Source organism: Eulemur rufifrons, chromosome 7, assembly GCF_041146395.1.
Source record: "Eulemur rufifrons isolate Redbay chromosome 7, OSU_ERuf_1, whole genome shotgun sequence".
Classification (NCBI taxonomy): Eukaryota; Metazoa; Chordata; class Mammalia; order Primates; family Lemuridae; genus Eulemur; species Eulemur rufifrons.
In genome coordinates, this window is record NC_090989.1 from 277,909,546 (window position 1) to 277,925,753 (window position 16,208).

At 51.1% G+C, this 16,208-nt stretch overlaps 1 protein-coding gene across 3 annotated transcripts in view; it reads left to right on the forward strand.

Moving 5' to 3' along the window:
• The window catches only part of MVB12B (multivesicular body subunit 12B), a 155,710-nt gene that overhangs the window by 50,216 nt on the left and 89,286 nt on the right, over positions 1 to 16,208 (forward strand). For all 3 annotated transcript variants that reach the window (XM_069476795.1, XM_069476797.1, XM_069476796.1), the window contains exons 5-6: positions 4,756 to 4,885; positions 8,189 to 8,311. In XM_069476795.1, coding sequence (XP_069332896.1) covers positions 4,756 to 4,885; positions 8,189 to 8,311 — 253 coding nt within the window. The remainder of the gene's footprint in view (positions 1 to 4,755; positions 4,886 to 8,188; positions 8,312 to 16,208) is intronic.

Genomic DNA, 16,208 nt, shown 5'->3' on the forward strand with positions numbered 1-16,208 from the left:
AAAGCGCTGCCTAATTCAAGGTCACCAAGATTTCTGCCTATGTTTTCTTCTGTGAGTTTTAGCTCTTACACTTACATCTTTGATCCATTTTGAGTTAATTTTGTGTATGGTGTGAGGTAGGGGTCCAACTTTATTCTATTACATGTGAATATCCAGTTGTCCCAGCACCATTTGTTGAAAAGACTATTCTTTCCCCCATTGAACTGCCTTGTCTTCCTTGTCAAAAATCAGTTGAGCAGTAGCGTGAAGGTTTATTTCTGTTCTGGACTCTGAGTTCTCTTCTGTCTATGTGTCTTCCCTTATGCAAGTACCACACAGTCTTGATTAGTGTTGCTTTGTAACAAGTTTTGAAATTGGAAAGTATGAGTTCTCCAACTTTGTTCTTTTTCCGGATTGTTTTGGCTATTCTGGGTTTCTTGAATTTCCGTATGATTTTAGGATTAGCTTGTCGATTTCTGCAAAGAAGCCAACTAGGATTTTGATAGGAATGGTGTCGAATCTGTAGATCAAATTGTGTACTTATAGATGTTGAATGATTTTCTTTGTGGTAAGTCTCCAAGTACTTGAGCCTGCTGGGTCATAGATCTTCCAGGGTCTCTTTCAACCTTTCTCTCCAAACATACTCCTTATCCTCAAATACCCTATACTTTACCGAAACCGAGCCCCTCCGTGTGCCCACTTCATGCTCCTTTCTTTACCAAGTATTTGCTTTACTGGTTTCCCTGCCTGAAACATCCTTTCCCTCTATTCTGAATTTCCATACCCTGTATATTTCAAGGGTGAGCTTCAGTGCCCACACCTACATGAAATAGTCTCTGATCCCAGATTCTAGTTTGAAGCAGGCTCATGCTCCTCTGCACAGACAGGCAGCCCAGATTGACCAGTGCCTCACATAGGCCAGGCACCGAGGGCCTCAGGATATGAAGATGAATAAGACACTGGCCCTCCCTCAAGGAGCGTAGTGTAGTGCGTGACCTGCACCTAGGAACATGGAATTGCACCAGATGGGCTGTAACCTCTTTGCAGCACAGCGGGCGCCGCACACGTTTAGGAGGGAGTGGAGTGAGCAAGTGCAAGTCACAGTGGTGGGGAGCTGAAGGAAGAGATCAGTTCTGCCTCCAAATTTCCATCTTTACCTCTGTTAGGACAAACTGCAGCTTGGCGTGGTGGGAGGAACTTGGGCTCTGGAGTCAAACTCGCCTGGTGTTGAGTCTGGCTCTGCCACTTACAACTGTGAGCTCTGGGCCTCAGTTTCTTCGTCTGTCAAATGGGGGTAATATAACCTGCCTCATAATGTTTTTAGCTTGCAGTGTAGCCACTTTCATGCTTTCTTAATCCTTTTGCTACTTATCTCTCTCTTTGAGGCAAGGTCCATGTTTAACTCATCTTTTAATCACTTAAGGTACCTACCACACGCAGTGGCTCGCTGGTAGGATGGCCTGTGTGAAGACAAGCTTTATTACTCTGTTTCCAGATTAATATCTAGAAATACAAGTTCACAGTGCCACTGATAATATAGGCTTGTACTTGTTTTCCATGGGTCTGCCAGCATAGGTTTTCCAATTTTTATTTAGTTTTACTATTTCAATTTTCACTTCATTTTTTATTAGCAAAACTGAACATTTTCACAAGTGTTTCCTTGCTACTTTTGCTTACTCTTAAATGAATTTTCTGCTTAAGATCTAAAAATTGCCTCACAGACTTGTATTAATTTCCTACTTTTCCCTGTTTTTCATAATTTTAAAATTTGTATTGTTCATTTTTGACAATTAACTGACTTACAATGTCTTTATATTGATGTACTGTAGAGCCACGAGGGATTTCCCTGTCTGTACTTTTCTCCCAGTTTGTTGAACCAGTTAAGTGAGGAGGCCCAGGGCTGAGTCCTGTCTGGGCTTGTGGTCTGGCTGCTGGGGTCCCCATGGTCCTGCTCGGGAAGCTTCTACCCCGTGGCTGGGAGTACATGGGTTGCTGTCCCATCGTGGACGTTCTGAGGCTGGGTCCTGGGCTGTTGGTCAGGTGCCTTGTCACTGCAGTCCCCATCCCACAGGCCGTGGACCAGTACCGGTTTTCGTGGCCTGTTAGAGACTGGGCCTTAGAGCCCCCCCCCCCACCTCTGCATGGAAAACTTGTCTTCCATGAAACTTAGGAAGTGGGGGCCGCACAGCAGGAGGTGAGCAGTGTGCGAGTGAGTGATGCTTCCTCTGTATTTATAGCTCTCCCCATCGCTCACTTCACTGCCTGGGCTCTGCCTACCCCCCGCCCCCGTGGAGAAATTGTCTTCCATGAAACCGGTCCCTCGTGTGAAAAAGGTTGGGGACCACTGCCTTATCACACAGGAGAGGGGTCATTTCCTGGATACTTTACCTAGGGGACAGGAGAGCCCAAGCTGACCAGGTAAACCTTATGGTCAGCTCTGTATCATTTGAGAATATTTAAGGCCCTTATTTTATAAAGTCAGCCCAAAAGATGAGACTCCTGTAATTAATTTAAAATAGGGTTTATTGTAATCCATATAGCACCGGAAAACTGGAAGACTGTTTGTTTTAGTAAAGTGCTGTGTACTTTCTCTGTGTTCATTAGCATGACTGAACACATTTCTGTTGACTATGTATAATATGTTTGCTTAAAATTAGGCCTGCTTAAATTAAGCATGTGTAATTAGTGGCTCCATCTCTTACCCGAGTTTGCTGTAGATGGAGGAGAAGAGCCTGGAGCAGGTGGCAAAAGCAAGTAAAATACCTGCGTGTTAGTTTGCTTTTTGGAAAAGTCTCACCTTTTTGACGTTTTCAAAGGCTGATCTTACCAGCTAACAGGTTTTGAAGGGGCCAGGTTGCTATGCACCCCCAACTCCCAAGGATACCGTCCCTGCCCGGACAGGTACAGCATTTGGGGTCTGGATTCGTAACATTATTACTCACAGCTTGTAGATCTGTTCTAGCCCTCAGTTCCTGTACCTGGGAAAAGAACCCACAAAGCTATCTGGCTCTTTATAAAACAGCCCACCCCCCAAAATAATAGCAACAAAACAATTCTACTGATTCTGCCCCCCACACACACCTGTAGAACCCGTGGGCAGGACTGCCCCCAGCCCCATCTGAATGTGCTACTGAGTGTGCCTATTTCCTGCCTCAGAACTGAAGGATATTGGAAGTCAACAGTAAGCACAGATGCAAATTGTGTACTAGAAGCTTATTTGTAATGATGATGCTAAGATCCCGCGTAGCTATGCTTTACTGAGCAGCTACTGTGTGCCAGCCCTGGGCTGAGTCGTACCTGCTGTCACAGTGCATCCACCCAGCATCCCTGTGGGATGGAGGTCTCGTTAACTCCCTTTTACAGATAATGAAACCAAGGCTCAGAGAAATCAAGTAACTTGCCTAAGGTCCCAATGCCCGAAAATGGTGGAGTTGGGATTTCAACCCAGATCTGTCTGACTCATGTATTGAATGGCTGCAGTTGGCTGAAACTTACGTTTAAAAGCATAAATGAATAAACAAAACATCCTTTATTTGGTCACCCCTGGAGGTTGCCAGGCCACCAGCTCATTACTCTAAGACTTGATAAATAAAAGAAAAGAATCATGTACTTATCCTTCCTCTCCTGGACAAAGCCTATATTAGGGAGACCAAACAGTTGATGAATAAACGTATTTTCCATAAAGAAGGATTCCAGCTAATAAATTTAGAAGGAATGACAGAATTAGAAGATCACCATTTAGAAACCTTTAATCAAGTATGGATCTTAGCAACAGTCATCAGGGTACGAGAAAACTGCTCAGAGGATGGTAGTTGGAGAACTGCGTCACTGAGGTCCCCAGCCGACACCACGGGGACCTGTGGGAGTGGCACAGCTGACTCTGGGCTGCCCGAAGTGATGCCGTAGGAAGTACACGTGCTCCCTGAGAAGCGTTTGTGCCTAAAAAATCTAACCTGAGTCTAATCAAGCCTTAGCTCTGTGAGTGTACAGGAAACACAGGGGAATGAGCCAATTCCTCCAGCCCATCACTGCCCTGAGGAAGGGAGCAGGGAGAGGTTGTTAGGGAATAAAAGGAACTCAGAGGCTTGATACCCAAATGCAGCACCTCAGTGTCGCGTGGAGCTTGATCCAGACCCGACGGAGAAGCCTCCAATACAGACTGTCCACTGGATGATCGTAGGGAAGTTTGTTAGGAATGTTAATAGCATAATGGTCATGTTAAAAAAAAAAAAAAAAAGTACCTGTCCTAGGTGCCTACTGAGATATTGACGGGGTGACGTGACACGGGGTTGGAGACTCAGTATAAACGTCCAGCCTAGCTACAGGGGCGGGAGGAGAGGAAATCGGCTTGTCCATCGCTGACAGTGTCGAAACTGGGTGGCGGGAACATGTGGATTCAGTCTGCCAGTCCCTCTACTTTGGCGTATGTTTGAAGATTTCTGTAATAAAAAGTGAAAAAGAAAAATGCGTGGGGTGAGATGTGTTACTGCTCATGGCTGAGCAGGGAGAGACTGTGGTCGTGGCTTTCAGAAGCCACCCCAGGCTTCCTGCAGAGGTGTGTGTGCTCCTAGGAGCCTCTTCTCGGTGGCGGGGGGGAGGGGTCTGGCGTTGGGTCCTGAGTGCAAAACCAGGTGACTGGAGCCCCGGGGGAGGCAGAGGGTAGAGCCCAGCCATGACCTGTCATTGCTGCTGCCGGGAACAGGTGACGTGAATTTCAGAATAGAGGTGATGGCAGCTTTGGAAGACGCGTACCTTTTCTGTTGTTCTTTCTTTCAGAGGAGGTGGCTTTTAGAAAGAAGAGGCTGTGCATTAAATTTATTCCACGAGATTCAACCGAAGCTGCCATCTGTGACATTCGGATCATGGGTCGGACCAAGCAGGCCCCGCCTCAGTACACGTTTATTGGGTAAGTCTTAACAACACGGATCTCACTCTGAGGGCCTTTCCCTCCCCTGTCCTGTGCGTTCACCCTTCGAGCCCTGTGGGTCCTGCCCGGATGGCTGGGGAAGCCACCGGGCCCCACCTCTCCACGCTGCCCGTTCACCCGATGAGATCGGAGGGGAACCTGTTTTGTGCCCCTGGGCCAAGGACCTGGGCGTGGAAGCGAGTGAGGCAAGGCCCTGCTGTTGTGGAGCTGATGTTCTAGAAGGGAGAGACAAGCAATAAACAGGAAAATAAATGAGATAATTTCAGACACTGAAGAAAATGAAACACACTGATGGGGTGGGGGCTGCTTCAGTCAGGGGGTCAGGAAGGTGACACTTGAGCAGAGACCTAAGTGTCAAGAAACCAGCCATGCAGAGACGTGAAGGCAGAGCCTCCTCGGCAGCACAGAGCAAGGATCACAGTGGGCGTGAGCACGGCCCAGTGTGGCTGGAAGGGGCACGCCAGGGACCGTGCTGGGGTGAGCGGAAGGGCTGGCAGGACCTCCTAGGACACGGCCTGGGTTTATCCCAAGAACTCGGAGGCCGCTGGAGCGTCCTGAGGCAGGAGGAGGCACAAATGCTACATGAGTGCGTGGTGATGTGCTGTGCAGTCTTGGTGGATCCGCTCAGGCCGGGCGTTTGCGTCTCCGCCGTTCCTCAGTGGTCTTAGCACCGAGCAGCGGCTCGAGCTGCTCCTTCAATGCTGTGTGCGGTGGAATCTCAGGATTTCTCCTTGGGCTCTGTTGATTGTAAGGGACAGGAAACCCAACCCAGACTGGCTCTAGCAGAAGGAAGAATTTGTTGGCTGACATAACAGCAGAGTTCAGGGGGCAGCACGGCTGGAAGTGGGCGTGGCTGGGAGTAGGAGCTCGGAGGACGTCACTAGGCTCTAGTTCCTCGTCTCCTCCCGGCCCTGGTGCCTCTGGGCAGACCGCGTTCAGACCCACGCTCTCCCTGGGTGGGAGCAGGTGGTGTGGTAGTTCACCTGCTTCTCATCAGGTTCAGATACAGAGGTGAAGAGCGAGTCTGCTCTCTGGCCAGGCCTGAGCTGGAAGCAGAGTCAGCTCCGTTGGAACTAACCACGAGGGGGTGGCTGCCCCCAAAACACGGGGGGCGGGGGCGGGCAGTACAAAGTCAGAAAGGGAGGTGAGGGGTGCTGGATGTCCCAGGGAAAATAGAAAGTCTCTCTCCTCTATTGACTGAAATCTGGTCACAGTGGTCAGTGTGGCAGGTGGTTGTCAGCCCCCTGGGCCACGCGCCTCTCTCCCTGGCCAGGCTTTGCGGGCAGCGTGGTCGTCCCTGTGGGTTCGCCGGACGCTCTCTTCCACTGGCTTTTGAGGCCGGCCTCCTGGGTCTGGTGTATACTCTGTTCTGCTCTTGTTCGTTTGAGCCCAGAGCCTCCTCTGCCCTCTACAAGCCAGGGCCTTTGCTCCTGTCCCAGACAGGGCAGGGGACGGGCCCCGTGGCATCTGCTTAAAGCATGTGGAGCAGGTCTCGCAGAGATAGACCCGCTTCGTCTTGGTGCGTGGCAGTCAGTGTCTGTAGACCTGTCAGCTGTGGAATCTGCATGCTCTGTGTCAGACTGTGGTTCTGAAGGACTCTGTGAGTGGTCATTCCCTTCCTGCACACTCACAAATCCTGTTTTGCAACACGGTTTACACTAATGATGTAAACAGCATCACAGGAGTAGGAACAGTTAAGAGAGTAACCATACTTCAGGTACCTGAGAAGCAGCCATTAACATACAAATAGAACCAACAATTTAGTAACGAACTTTTTTTTTTTTTTTTGAGACAGAGTCTCACTCTGTTGCCCAGGCTTGAGTGAGTGCCGTGGCATCAGCCTAGCTCACAGCAACCTCAAACTCCTGAGCTCAAGCGATCCTCCTGTCTCAGCCTCCCGAGTAGCTGGGACTACAGGCATGCACCACCATGCCCGGCTAATTTTTTCTATATATATTTTTAGTTGTCCGTATAATTTCTTTCTATTTTTAGTAGAGATGGGGTCTCGCTGTAACGAACTTTTAAAGGCTAATTTCAGTTGCTATATGTGTATTTTTAATTATAAACTATTGTGAAAAGATTCAATTTTTTACCAATTTGAACAATTGGAAAGAATAGATTTTTACCAGGAGGATTGCTATAGTGTTGTTTTATCTTGGGCTTAAAATTCTTTTCCAGAGGAAGACAATTGCAGTGAAGTGTTTTAAGTTAGGAAAGAGCATTCAGTTCAGATGCCTAAGTCACTTCTTAAACACGGACAGAGTTCCACATGTTATTTTGCGAGGGTTCGGGGTTGTCGGCTGGAGGAGCAGGGACCTCACATTCCAAAGGCTCCCTCAGAGCCTGGCAGCCGGAGGCCAGCTCCCTGGAGTCACTCAGCTACTGAGACGCAACTGTGGTTTCAAATAGTTCCCGCAGCGTGCTAAGAAGATTACTAGAAGTAGCCACAGAATAAATGGTTTTTTTCATTTTTTGAAGAAATGATATTCCTCTAAATCAGGTCTCAAAGATGCAGTTCTGTGGGGGCACGTGAGAAGGTGAGAACTGGATGTGACTAAAAGGTCCTGTCACAGTTCCTAGGAGCGTGCCTGTCCCATCCACACTCACGACTGCCTGGTGTGGGCTGGGCGTGGTGGGTGGATCTGAGTCACAGGAGACCCGACGGGGCCCCTGCGAGGCCCCGCTGTGCCCCCTCCTAGTTGTGGCTTGTGGGGCATATGCTTTGGGGTTTTGTAGTTTGAAGATGTGTCCTAAACTGACCCTGCAAATGAAGTGACTGCAGGTGGCACCCAGCTGTCAGGGGCTGTATCCTGAAATTGGGGCGTGTTACAGAGTGAGGGCTGGGAGGGCTCATTTGTCTCATGGTTAAAAACCAGTGACCGTGTCTGTCTGTCCATTTCTCCATCTGTCTGCCCTAGCAGCACAAAGGACTTGAAGTGGATTATCACATAACTACCCACAATTAAATGGTGAAACAAAAAGAGGTTTAAAGACTGAGAAGCAAGGAAAGTGACAGGGCAGGAAGGCGGGCAAGCCCAGGGTGGGTGAAGGAGGTGGCCTCGTCATAAAGGCCTGCCTAGATGGGACCAGCGTCCTCACGTTAGGCTCTGAACTGTGACGCTGGGAACACAAAGGAGGGGACATAACCCCTCTTACCTTGGCAGGAATTGGCCCCCTGGTGTTTGAGGCTGCTGACTGTTTTAAATGAGTTGGTTTGCTTTGTCGCACAGGTAAATGCTTTGTGCTCACCAGAGCCATGCAGATTTCTCTTTTCTCCTACAGGGAACTGAACAGCATGGGGATCTGGTACCGAATGGGCCGAGTACCGAGAAATCACGACTCATCCCAACCCACGACGCCTTCCCAGTCGTCAGCTGCTTCCACCCCAGCCCCCAACCTTCCCAGGTGAGGCCTTGGTGGCGTGTCTTGTGCTGTCATGTGGTCTTGGGTCCCCCTGCACAGCATTAGTATCTGCTGAAATAGTGCAGAACATAACTAAAAAATTGGAGAAACAATGTACCTTTAGAGGAGATTTTTAAAACTCCAGTTAGAAATCTTTGCATTATATGAATATAAAGGCCATTCTATATTCTATTTTGTACATACTCTGCAAGCTTCTAAAATAGCAGAATATGCACCTTAAAATTGGCTTGGTGTTTGAAAGAACTTATAGATACTGACAGACACATGCTTTGTGGCCATGTGGTTGGGATCGCTGCCTTATGAAGGTGGAATTTCTTTTCTGCCTTGGACAGCTACTCATTTGAAACCCAGGAGGGTTGGTAAGTAATTGCATTCATTTGCATATAGTTTCTTTTCCCAATGAGCAACAAACTAAGAAATGGATAGTTTGCATATGAGAGAACAATGAGAAGTTTTTCAGGAAATGTTAGTTTGAATAATTGTTTCCATAAAGAAACTGGCCACTTTGCAACTGATTTCAGTGATGATAGAGGTAGCATGGTCTCCACACTTTTTGTGAAAAACAAATGGCAAAAAGAGTCCTGTCAAATAAAAATCCTGTGCACCGTGAGGAGTAAACCGTTTGAGGGCAATGATGGATTAGGTTGAGAAAGGGGTTGCAAAAGTAAACACAAGAATGGTGAGGCAGCGTCACTTGGGGATTGATGTCACGTAACGAAAATGGACCTCAAAGTTTGTGTGGTGGCATAGACATGGACAGAATCTGTCAGGAACAGGACAAACTAGTCACCAGTGGGGTCCTCCTGGGCCCACACGCCACACCCTGGCCTCTGGGAAGTGCCCCTGCCTGGCTGCACTCAGTTCCTCTAAGCCGGCATCTGCCTTGCTTGGGAAAACAGAGCTGTGAGGAGCCCCGAAGTTCCAAGGACTCTGTGTAGGGATGTCCTCTATAAAGACACTCTGGTCTTTCTTGTATCGGTTTCACAAACCAAGAGTGGTATTTAAATTTACCCCTGGAATCACCTGAAACTTTAAAAGTAATTTTCACTTTCCCTTTGTTCTAAAACGATATGAATGAGCGTCCCAGATTTGCAGGTTGAACAGCTGAGTCTCTTTGGTTCAGGAGTGTGAGGCTGGCACAGCACAGTCAGCACTTGTTCCTTCCTTTCTCACTGACCGAGAGCACTGTCGCAGCTCCACCCTTGCCAGGTGGGCCCTGGCAAGAATCACCATCACCTGTGCTCAGGTAGTCTCAGGCCCATCACCTGTGCTCAGGGTTCTCTCAGGCCCATCACCTCTGCTGGGGTCAGGGCAGGTCAATCACCTGTGCTCGGGCTCAGCTGAGGCCCATCACCTATGCTCAGGGTCAGCTGATGCCCATCACCTGTGCTCAGGGTCAGCTGAGGCCCATCACCTGTGCTTAGGGTTCACTCAGGCCCATCACCTCTGCTGGGGTCAGGGCAGGTTAATCAACTGTACTCAGGTTCAGCTGAGACCAATCACGTGTGCTGAGGGTTCTCTCAGGCCCATCACCTGTGCTCAGGAGCAGCTGAGGCCCATCACCTATGCTCAGGGTCAGCTGATGCCCATCACCTGTGCTCAGGGTCAGCTGAGGCCCATCACCTGTGCTCAGGGTCAGCTGAGGCCCATTATGTGTGCTCAGGGGTATACCAGGCCCAACACCTGTACTCAGAGGCAGCTGAGACCCATCACCTGTGCTCAGGGTTCTCTCTGGCCCATCACCTGTGCTGGAATCAGTGCAGGCCAATCACCTGTGCTCAGGGTCATCTGAGGTCTATCCCCTGTGGTAAGGGTTATCTCAAGCCCATCACCTATTCTCTGGGTCACCTGAGGCCCATCACCTCTGCTCAGCATTCTCTGAGGCCCATCACCTGTGCTCCAGCTTATCTCAGGCCCAGCACCTGTCCTGGAGTTAGAACAGGCCCATTACTGTGCTCAGGGTCAGCTAAGGCCCATCACCTCTGCTTAGTGTCAGCTGTGGTCTATCACTTGTACTAATGGTTCTCTCTGGCCATCACCTGTGCTCAGGGTCAGCTAAAACTCATCACCTGTGCTCAGCTTTATCTCAGGCCCATCACCTGTGCTCAGGGTTCTCCCAGGCCCAGTACTTGTGCTCAGAGTCAACTGAGGCTTTTCTCCTGTGCCCGTGGTTCTCTCAGGCCCATCTCCTGTGCTCAGACTCAGCTGAGGCCCATCACCTGTGCTCAGGGTTCTGTGAGGCCCATCACCTTTGCCTTGGGTCAGCTGAGATTCATCACCTGTGCTCAGCTTTATCTCAGGCCTGACACCTATGGTCAGTGTCTCCTGAGACCAGTCACCTGTGCTGAGAGTCATCTGAGGCTCATTACCTGTGTTCAGGGTCAGCTGAGGCTCAACACGTGTGCTCAGTTTTATCTCAGGCCCATTACCTGTGCTCAGGGTCAGCTGAGGCCCATAACCTGTGCTCAGGGTGATCCCAGGCCTATCACCTGTGCTCAGGGTCAGCTGAGGCCCATCACCTGTGCTCAGGGTGATCTCAGACCCATCACCTGTGTTCAGGGTCAGCTGAGGCCCATCACCTGTGCTCAGGGTGATCTCAGGCCTATCACCTGTGTTCAGGGTCAGCTGAGGCCCATCACCTGTGCTCAGGGTTATCTCAGACCCATCACCTGTGCCCGGGGTTATCTTCATCTTGGGCTCCTTGAAGAGGCTGGAAAGCCCCAGGGGATCAGTTGCCCTGAAGTAGTTACAGCTGTTCCCTGTTGATACCAGGTGGTCTGACTGAGCCCAGAATGGGCACCAGGCAAGGCACATTTTAACTTTCTGTTGGATAAAGAAAGAGAGCACTCATTCCCCCAGATAAAGCAGAGAGAGAGTGATCTGCCCAGAAACCTGCCGGTCAGTGTGAGAACAGAGTGACTTGCACCTGAAGCAGGAGGGCCTGAGAACAGCGGCCACTGGGAGCTGGGCAGAATTGAGAGTAACGCGTCAGGACAAAGTGTTTATAAGGCTTATATATTTTATAACCTCCACTGTACAGTTTATGGTTTACAATGGCTGCAAGGAAATTGGATCAGTTTTGTTTTACTTGCCAAATAAAACAAATGTCAAAATAGTCAATATAAAATGTATTCTAATTTGGCTGAGTTAAGTCAGCCGGCATGCAGTGGGATAATTGAACGCGCATTAATGCTCCCAAGTAGAATCCACTCGCCTGTCCCGAGCTCTCCTGTCTCGCTGTGCAGCAGTTTACAGGTAGCATGCACACCTGTGTGAGCCTCCTGATTCATCAGGGCTTTTTGGGTTTTGTGAGGTTTTTTGGAGGATTGTTTACCTATCCAGTGTCTTTGATTTTTTAAAAAATGAAATGCTGATTATTTATTCAAATTTTCCATTGGAGACTTAATGAAATGACGAGTATGTTATTTTATGCCTTGAGGCCTGAGGTCTCTGTAAATGCTCCAGAAGAGGAGCCTGCCAGCCTTCTCTCTGGTGGCGTGCCATGGGTCATGCCTGTGTCGCAGGTGCTGCGAGTCTAGCGTGGGCCTGTGGCGTGAAGGCCAAGCTCCTCAGTAGGGCACCAAGGGCTCCCACATCCCGCTCCCAGGAGTTTGTGTCTTCTCTCTCTCAGCCCCAAGCCCCAGACTCTAAGCTGAACCGGCAGCCACCTCTTCCCTTCCTGCTTCTGCGCCTTTGCTTGTGGTGGTGAATGTGTCCTGCACAGCTGCCGCAGGTCTCAGCTCAAAGGGCTCCTCCCGCCAAAGGCCCCCCGCCCTCCTACCCCCCCACACCCCCCCGGGGCCCGAGCCCGAAGGGGCTGGGCCCTCCTCCCTGAGCACTGTTGGTCACTTTGATTTAACCTTGTGTCCTGGTCCCAGTGTGAGCTCCTTGAGAAGCTCCCCAGTGCCCACCTGGACCTGGGCACACACTCAGTCTCACGACAAATGCTGCTGTAGCAGCCGAGGACCCCGAGTGGCAGCCCCTGCAGGTGACTCCTGAGGCCCTGAGCACCGCTCGGGTCCTTTCCGATTGTGAGAATAATATGAGCTCGTGGAAAATTGGCAGAATATAGAAAGTTATGAAAGAAACAGAAATTCCACTTCCAGTGAGCAAACGCTTATAACCTTTTGTTCTGTTTACTTCAAGTCTTTTTCCCTGTGTACTTTTTACATAGGTGATAGTGTATCGTATTATAGCAAGTTTGTGTTTTGCTACTGGTTTCTCATGTGGTGTTAACCACAGACCTAGGAAACACTTCTTCCCATGTGGTCTTTGTGTAGACACGGATCCAGCTGCTGAAGGGAGGCCACAGGGAGCGCGGTGACGCGGCGCCCTCTACTGACCGACCTTGGCGGTGGCGGGAGGAGTGCCCGCTCCTGACAGCGGGCGGCAGGCCTGCGCCCAGCCACCTCCCCACTGGAAGGAGCCAGGAAGGGGTCGGTCAGCAGCACACACCACTGCCCTCCTGAGCCTGGGCATTTGTCTCAAAAGCTAAAAAGCATGTGCTCTGCCTGCATTTCTTATGTCATCACTCAGATGTCAAAGAATTCCCTGCCATTTTGGGGGAGAGCTGTCATTCCTAGCTTTGTTCACTCCTAGACAAGAAGGGCATTTGGTGGCTCTTTTCACAGATGATGGGCCATCGCCTGAGGACCGCGTGGTTCCAGCAGGCACTAACCAAGGAAGCTCTGTTACTAGGGAGAGTGCTCGTGGGGAAACCAGATAGGGACTTGTCCTTTCGGAGGGGCGGGCCCCTAGAGCACCGTGGGATGCTTCTTGGCTGCATCCAGTGAATTGCACGTCGTGTTTGGTGAAGTTACTGGCAAAGGTGGCCTAAGACGGCTTGTTGTCATAGCTCCTCTCCCTCATGCAGTGGACCTTTATCTCACACACAAACACCCCCATGCACGTCTGCTGACGGTCTCCAAGTGAGGAGGGCAGGCTGCTGCTTCCAGGCCTTGGAGCCTCCGTTTCCCTGACACTTCTGCAGGGCAGTAGGCCACCCTGTCCCCTGCCCAGCCACTTTGTGCATGTTGATCAGCAGCGTGGGGCTGGCCTCGGCTGTGGGAGTCAGCCCAGGCATGCAACCAGATGACAGATTTTCTGATGGGTGCAGACTGAGGAAGCACCTTCTCAGCTTCGACCAGAGCAGCCCTCCGCCCCCTCAGATGCAGTGCCTGCAGTGTGATTGTGCTGGGAAGGGAAGTTGCTGCTGCTGCCAGGACAAAGGGAAAGGCCCGGGAGGCAGGCGGGGTCCCAGCTGACGGAGCGCCAGAAGCCCCTGAGTGTGGGCGAGCGAATGGTTCTGTGCCGACCTGGAGGGGGCCCCCCCCGCTGTGCTGCTGCCTCTCACTCGAGAAGCAGTAGCAACAGTGGCTTGATAAAGACATCAGGGGCACGCTTATCAAATTTGCAGATGCCGCAGCGTCATTAGGGCCAGCTGATGTGCTGAATGACAGGATCAATACTCCGTGTCTCCTCGCAGCTGGAACCACCTGCCGGGACCGTGGAACACGATGGGTGCAAAGGGAGAGGGCCCCTGAGGCTCCAGGAATCGATAGCGTAGGACCCAAATTGAGGGCCCCTGGCTTAGCCGCGTGTGTGAAATGGTGGCGTGGTCACACCGCGTGGGCTGTGGGGAATGCAGCCCAAGGCGGTGTCCTGCTCCCGATAGGTACGAGGGCGTCTCCAGGTAAAGGTTGGTCAGCATGTGGAGCACGAGGTGGACGTGTTTCCGGGTGGGGGTCGGGGGCGGGCGGCCTGGAGGCAGGAGGCAGGATTCCACCAGGTGGACTGAAGTTACAAGGGGGTAGGTTTGGGCCTAACATTTTAAAGAAATCAATAAATAAAACTTCCCCAAGCTGAAAATTGTGTGACATCAAAGAAGCTGACCTAAGAGGTCACAGGCTCCCAAATGCTGGAGGGTGTCAAATGGCATTCAGATTTTTCAGACCTGCAATAGAATTGGAGCAAATTAGTGCTTTTTAAGACTTATTTAAGAAATGTGTCATATTTTCTGTCCCCACCCTCAGAAAGTCAGATTCAGCAGACCTCCAGGTTGGAGCCATAGGCACTTTGTGGAGGGCGACTTTGGGGGCCTCCAGCAGGCTGGGGGTCTCAGAGCCGTGGGCGTTGGCCATTGAGGACTGCTCCAGTGTGTCAGTGCGGCTTCCACATGCAAATGTAGCGTCTCCCTCTTCCGCCCAGCAGGGACGATGTCAGGCGAGGACGTGTAGGTGACTGTGACTTGCTGCCATGGCACCCTCCCCGGGGTGGGAGGTGCAGAGGGCCTCCCAGAAAGCCTGGTGCCCTTGGCGGTGCCGGCACCGCATCATGCTCCAGCATTGGCCTGCATGAGCTGACAACGAGTATTATTTTGTCCCTTTCAGAGTCCATTTGAAATAATTTGTCTGGACTCTCGACTGTTGGAATTTCCAGGACATTTTGTGTTTATGTGGTCACCCGGCCAGGGCTGTCCGAGAAAATGTGGCGCATGTAGCTCCAGCAGCTCCACTGTGCCCTTCCAGGCGGCCTGGGGCATCGAGTCCCGCACACCGTGGTCCTGGGGGGAGAGGCTGCCGCCCAAGTTCTGCCCCCCACAGACTCCAGGGTGCACCCTGTCACCCTTCACTGGCGCTGCCCCTCTGGGGAGACAGGGTCATCTTCCCACCCAAGTCATGACCGGCGACCTCGCCTGTGAGGTGCAGCCTCCCAGGAGCCCCTCCCAGGTGCCACCCGGGCCCGAGTTTCCCTTATAAGGCGGCGGCACTCCTCTGCGTTGCCGCAGTAATCTCCCCGCGACTGTCAGCTTCCCGCGAGTTGTCAGTCACAGGTGCGGAAGTATGTTTCTTAGTGACAGACATAATTGTACTTAACTTTTTGCGTGGATGTTATCAATCTGTGACAGATACTCTGGGAAATGGGGCATTTTGATTGCAGAAGATCTGTCACATGCATTTAGTCTTCCTCTCAGGGACACCAGGATTCAGTCACAACTTTTACATGTCGATGTCAGGTTTTGAGAACATAGATCCTTGCTGACCTCAAATATCGTTCCATCATTCCGATCCCAGGGCTGTCATCAGAAAGGTTAATGGCCCTTCCTAAAGGAGAGGAAAAACCATGCTGTGGTGATCTAGAATTCAGGCCACGCTGCACGAGCCTGTCCCCCATCACATCCGTTGTCACAAGCCCACGAGCGTGCCCTGCTCCATCCTGGCCTCCCCGACCCTGCCTTCCTGCCGGACGTGGGATCTACTCTGCTGCATCCCGATCAACTCGCAGACTAAGTCAGCGGTGGGGACGGAGCCTCAGGTCACCGGCTGGAGTCCTGTTGTCTGCGCTGACAGCCGCAAATCCTCCAGCTGCCTTCTGTCAGTTTTCAATTATAAGATGGTCTTTGTGCCCCGAATGACATCTGTCACCTGCCCTGTTGTTGCAGGACTTGCACGAGAGGTCCAGAATCGCACAGATCAGGGAGGCTGAGTTTTCCTTTTCCCAGGGAGGTGTTTGCCGCCTGTGCTGAGCCGCACCAGGCTTGGCCCCAAGGCATTGGCCTGTGGGAAGGCCCGGCAGTGTCTCCCTGGGGTTGAGTAGGGGAAGGCTCAGCCCAGGGCGCTGGATTGAAAGCTGTGGTTCAACATAAGGGTCATCATTTATGAGAGGGATTCTATGTGTCCTGCTTCGAGGTAGGATTAGAAGGCAAGGCCAAAGGCTGATTCCAGTGACTTTTTCTTTTTCCTAATTATAAACAAATTGTGAGTGACATGGCTTTTGAGCTCCTTTTCCATAGTGGCAAGAGACAGTTTCGGGGTAGGTGAGCTGGGGGTTGGAGCTCTCTGCCCTGGTCCCATCAAAGGAGGGCTGGGTGCTGCCATTC